The sequence below is a fragment of the Akebia trifoliata genome, chromosome 4 (assembly GCF_017979445.1).
Source record: "Akebia trifoliata isolate Shusen 1 chromosome 4, ASM1797944v1, whole genome shotgun sequence".
Lineage (NCBI taxonomy): Eukaryota > Viridiplantae > Streptophyta > Magnoliopsida > Ranunculales > Lardizabalaceae > Akebia > Akebia trifoliata.
Window position 1 is genome coordinate 19,017,517 of NC_141378.1, and position 6,000 is coordinate 19,023,516.

At 37.7% G+C, this 6,000-nt stretch overlaps 1 protein-coding gene across 1 annotated transcript; it reads right to left on the reverse strand.

Moving 5' to 3' along the window:
- Window positions 1-1,303: 1,303 nt before the first annotated feature.
- Window positions 1,304-4,114, reverse strand: CCR4 (CRINKLY4 related 4). The gene has a single exon (XM_086440209.1). It carries the CDS (start codon window positions 3,983-3,985, stop codon window positions 1,673-1,675), a length of 2,313 nt encoding a protein of 770 aa, XP_086296335.1. The 5' UTR covers window positions 3,986-4,114; the 3' UTR covers window positions 1,304-1,672.
- Window positions 4,115-6,000: the final 1,886 nt, after the last annotated feature.

The following is a 6,000-nucleotide window of genomic DNA, read 5'->3' on the forward strand; positions in this document are numbered from 1 at the left end:
GCCCAACCCATATTTAATGGGCTGAAAATTATTAAGTCCGGCCTAACCTTCACGGGCTCAACGTGAAGGCCTGGCCCTTGTTTTGTGCGAGAGGCTTAAGCTAGGCTAATGGGCTCAATTGACACCCCTAACTAATATCTATTTAAGAACCAAGAAATACTTAATATGTTCGTGAGATTCTTTTTGAAGAGTGAGTATCAAATATTTTTAGATTTGGGAGTAGGAATTAGAGAAGGATTAGCTCCCAAAGCGTCAAACCAAGGTTTGAGAGCCCCTCATCAAAGAATTGTATGCTATCTTTCTACATAATTGATTTTTATTTATTAATTTATTAATTTATGGTTAAAAAAAATAAAAATAAATATTAGGTTAGATATCCTCTCACCTAACAATAATTTTGTATCCTACCTACCATTATCTTTACATAGTCTTCTTTTTTGATTTATTCCTTATTCATAGAGTAGAAATATGGTGCATAGATCTCCACCGTAGATCTTAGATGTAAGTCAAAGTCAAGTTGTTTGAGTGATCACATCCGTCCAATTGATAGACTATTTATGAACCATAAACATAGGCTAACAAGATGATGTTGACTGGTAGGTTTCATATACTCTTTTATGTTTATCAAAATTTCTTTAATAACGGGTTTATAGACTTCGAGATAAATCAAGATTAGATCTAGCTAATCAAAATTAGATCTAGAGCTGTATGGATGTCGTGAGAGATGAGAAGTCCCTTAATGCCCGCGGGGATTCATAATTCAGATTTTAGATTCTGATTCTTGTTCATAATATGAGTTTAGAATCTGATGTCAATTTTTTAAAGAGATTCTCTCATAATCATAAGTTTGGAATTTTCTACAACTTTTTGCACTAGAATGATGTTTGATATAAAAATTAAAAACTATGAAACAAGGTCAAAAAAAGGAAACTATTGACTCTAGATTTTAAAATCGATTTTCAAAAAAATACTGTGTACCCAAATGAGATTCTAGATTTTGGAAATCAGTTTTTATAATCTGATGATTTTGACAATACTAACTCAGAATCCGAACCCAACAATCCATATCCAAACGCCCCCTTAGGGTGGGCCTGATTGGCGACCTTGACTTACCTTTTTGAAAGTAATAATATGGTTTAGACTTTTGACTTTAGAGCAGAATCTTTTTCAACGGCATTCCAGAACTTCTCATCTCGAGGTAAGAGGAGGGCCTGTTCTTTCCACACGTTTAAGATGTCGATGCGGACCAATCTTTGTCCAAGTCAGCTGTACGAAGTACATATCATGATTGATACCAACTATATATTCGAACATTTGAAAAGTCAATATTATTGTTCAAACCCTTGACTTTTCTTCCATCAGCAGCCAAAGAAGAAGAAGCTTTACAATTTAATCCAAATTAATACGAAAGATTCAATATCTAAATATCTTGTGATCTGTCACGCAAATACTTTTGTATCCAACCAATCATAAATAAATAAAGATTAAATAATTTATGAACAAATTCGTTTGCAAAGTCCCTATCTCACCAGTTCCTCTTTCCAAGGGCCACACGTGTGAGGTATTGTCAAGGACATGTATTTTTTACCTAGAAAAAATTGATTGGAGGAACAAGATTTGACCCAAAATCTTTGGGATAAGACTTTGATGAGGGTGATGATGATGATGAAACTTATACAGATATTGATGCTATCGACGACCCCGACCGAGGAAAATCTTCGGGTGCTGTACATGCGACCAAGGCTCGCTCTAGACTATTTACAATCTCGGACATGGTAGGACGATATTTACCTTCGAGGCTGACGCAATCGGCTGCAAGGTACCCAACATATGCCACGGCCTCGATCTCAAATGGTGCCGGGATTGGCAATTTAGGGTCTAACACATGGTGTATTTCATCCGCAACGATATGGGGTACCGCAAAGTCGACCACATTTCTTGGGTCCCCATTTTCGTGAGGGTGGATGGCCTTGTACCCCGATAACAATTCTAGCAAAACTACTCCAAAACTATAAACATCGCTCTTCGTCGTCAATTGTTGGAGCTTGTAGTATTCGGGGTCCATGTACCCGACCGTGCCCGCTGCACGGAGTGATAGGTGTGTTTCGCCTTCCTCGGGACCCATCAACGATAACCCAAAATCCGAGACCTTAGCCATCAATGTTGCATCAAGCAATATGTTTGATGACTTAATGTCTCGATGTATAATTGATGGGACTACGTACTCATGAAGATACTCAATCCCTCTAGCCGCATCAAGCGCAACCTGCAAACGTGCTGTCCATGACCTAAGAGGTGAGTTGTCGAGCTTATGGAGGTGATCGTGGAGGGTACCATTGGTCAAGTACTCGTACACGAGCACGCGCTCGTTCTCTTCATCACAATACCCCAATAGCTTGATTAGGTTCCTATGGTTGACACGAGAGAGGTGCATTAGCTCGGATAGGAATGCATCCTCCTTGTCATCGTGGTGCTTGGAACCAGGCCCATATGATACCGAATTGGTTAATTCGGCTCGTTTGATAGCGACTTCCCTTCCATCATTGAGCATTGCACGATAAACAGATCCAAAGCTTCCGTAAGCTATCTTGTGGTCCTCCGAAAAATTGTTGGTTGCTTGGACTAGTTCTTGCAAACTAAACTCTGATAATTGAAAGCTATGACCCATGCTAGTCAATTTGCTAAGTCTCTTCTCGAGTGCCACTGGCATGGACCGAATAGGACCTAGTTGGGGTCGGTTCGGACCATGTTGAGGTGCAACTGGTACCTGTTCAAGCCGCCCTGAATCATGAACTCGGCATACATTTCCCTTACAATATAGGAAAATTACGAAGCCAAACACCACTGCTATCGATGCACTCCCTACGCACCCAATCACAAGAAATGCAACCCTTTTCATATCTCTTCCATTGCTTGGTGAGGATTCTGTGGGAACTGGTGCCAATTCCGGAGGATTTCCATATGTATGAGTAACCGGACAAGGTAGACAAATAGACCCTTGATCGCAAAAGTACCGTGAACCTGGCATACTTCGGCATGGGCAACTCGCTTTACAAGGCCCTGGTTGTACCTTCTCAAAAACCATGGAATTCGAATCGAGAATCTCATTTCCCCAACAAAATAAGGAGAAATTGTACGTAAGAACACCACAAAAAACACTACCCTTAGCTTTGATTGTTATAAATTCTGTTTCTAGTAAATTTTCGGGCAATTTGAAACTGTTTTCCCCCCAACAAACGACGGATCCATTAGTCCGAAGTGCACAACTTCGATTATCCCCCAAAGCCAAGGAATTGAATTCCCCATCTGGTTGATTCCCCACCATATGTCCCCAACAAGTCAGTCTACCATCCGAAGAAATCGCACAAGCATGACGAATTCCCGCAGCAACAACACTAAAGTTCCCCACAACCTTGTGGTTAACAACATCTGTATCGTTTCCAAAACACTTAATCTTTCCGAATTCCGACAACCCACATACGAATTCACCGCCCACAGCGATCCCATAGAGTTTCGATGTGATGGATGCATTGAATTCGGGCCATTGCCAGCATTCGAGATGATTAGTCCCATTAACAAGACCACATATATGAGAATTCCCAGCCTCAAGCTCATCGAGCATTGGGCCTTTATATATCCTCTTATATTGTAAAACGGTTCCATTATTGGAGAATCTCCAACAATTAAGAGTAGTAACCAATGAAGAAGACGGGTACCTTAGAATACATTTGAATCCATCACCACCAACTATCGAAGAAACCAAGACATTTGGATGGGTAATTGGAATTTGGGTTCCCTTAGGAAAGCTAGAACAATTAAGGGAAGATCGAAAATTATCGGTCTTTGATGGTATTAATGAACAAATTAAGATTTGGTTAGAGGTATGAGAGATTGAAAGGGTGGAGAGAGAATATGAAGAAGAAAGAGTAGAGAGAAAGATGAAGATTAGGAGGGTGAGAAGGGAAGGTGTTTGATGAGTTTCCATGAGAGGAAGAGTTTCATAGTTGCAGAGAGAGAGAGATGGAGATGAGTTGGGGAAGTTTTTGTTGATTTTATTTCTTAGTTTTTTTGGTTAGTTTTTAAGGGGGATAGGGTGTTTGTGAAAAGTAAGACGCGTTTGAAAGAGAAAGAGAGGACTGAGGACTGAGGACTGAGGACCAAAGACCTTCAGACCAAGTCATTTGAATGGGTTAATAAGAGAGTGAGTCAACTGTAGAAAGTTCACTCTCTCTGGAATCTATGATCCTTCCATGGGGATCCGAACCCGAATACCCGATTCGTTTGTTTGTATCAACGTTTTTTAAACCGAACCGACGATTGAACCGAAAAAAATTATCAAATTGGTTAGACCATATTCGGACCTTGGTTCAATTTAATTGAAATGATTTTCATTTATGATTTATTTATTTATTTATGATATATGTATACTTTTTCCTAAATTAATTTCGTTTATTTATAAATTCACAAGAACGGATAGTTCATTGATTGAACTAATTTATTACAAAATTTCGATCGAACCAGGTTGGATCACTGGTTGGTCCTGTTATTAAAACAGTGGTTTCTAGTCCATCATTTTTCAGATTTCAGCTCTATTAGTAGTGTTTCTATAGACCCATTTAGTTCCGGAACCGAGTTAGACCCATATAATGGCCGAGTTAGCCTGACTCAATCATTAAATGGTTCGGGTTTTGGTTTGGATTTTAAGGCCTGATTAGGGTCTGGTTGATCCAAATGAATATTATTTTTCAATAAGTTATACAAATCAAATCCTTATCAAAACCTAAACCCTTGATCCGAATCCAAAATATTGGATAAAAAATAATCGATTTTCAGGTCTGATTCGATGCATTAAAAAATAATAGACCCATCCATTAACATTCTTATTTTTAGGTCTTTAGAGACGGTAGAACCAAAGAATAGTATTAAAATTTCAACATTAGCAAAGATACATAGAGATGAACGATTCGAAAATTTTCAGAATATATATTATATTTGTTACATTGGTTCTGTCATCCATTAAGAATAGAGAGATTTGAGGAAAATGTTGTTTTAAGAATTAGAGCTAAATGTTTAGAGTGGAAGTGTTCATCTTTGAGTGCTATGTGACAAACACATCTCCAAAGATGAAAATAAGACCCAATTATGCTTTATGGAGTTAAATATTTGAAAATTAAGAAATCAATAACATGTTGATACCTTAAGCACAATAGCTTATAAGATATATTGAATTTTTGGGTTTCCACATACATAAGAAGTCAATCTTATTTGATTGATGAGTATTAGAAAGTAGTACATAAAACAATTTTCATGAATATTAGGATTGGACAATTAGATTAAATTAAAGAACAATGCTGAAGTGGCCTCAAGAATGTATCGTATATCGCACATCTTGATGTGAAAGTGGGTCGGAACCATAGATGCTCTTTATCGAGACACAAGTCAAAAAGCATCTATGGTTCCTACACACTTGCACGTCTGGATGTACGATATGAGGTACAATCTTGAAGTCACTCCAAGACGACACTAGGATAAATTAGACTAAGATTAGATCCTGATGAATTATTTAGGTTATGATTGAGATACAAATGGTGTGTGGAGCAATTTGTGGATTATTATGATTAAGATGATCATCTATTATAGTTATAGTAATAGTAATAATAGGAATAATTTAGATCGAAATCAGCCACATTAGACAATTTAATGATGCACCCATTGGAGGTTTGGCCCCACACTTAGACTTTAGGTTAGTAGAATTGCGTGCAATATAAATCTTCAATCTCTGCTTTCACCTGTTTACGTATCAAATCTATTACCATTAGAAAGATTCAAGGTTTCGTGCTATGTTTGTGCCTTGTATTTTGTTCTCATCATGGTATTATATTTGGCAAAATTGAATTTAAAGAAAGAGTGATTTGACAGGTACAACTATAATTTTTTTGAGGATAACTTTAATCAAAATATAGCCAATTAGTTTTACACTATGTTTGGATTGAGAGAAGT

Excerpts from the sequence above, each read along its gene's own strand:
- CCR4 (XM_086440209.1), bottom strand. The coding sequence starts at position 3,985 with ATGGAAACTCATCAAACACCTTCCCTTCTCACCCTCCTAATCTTCATC.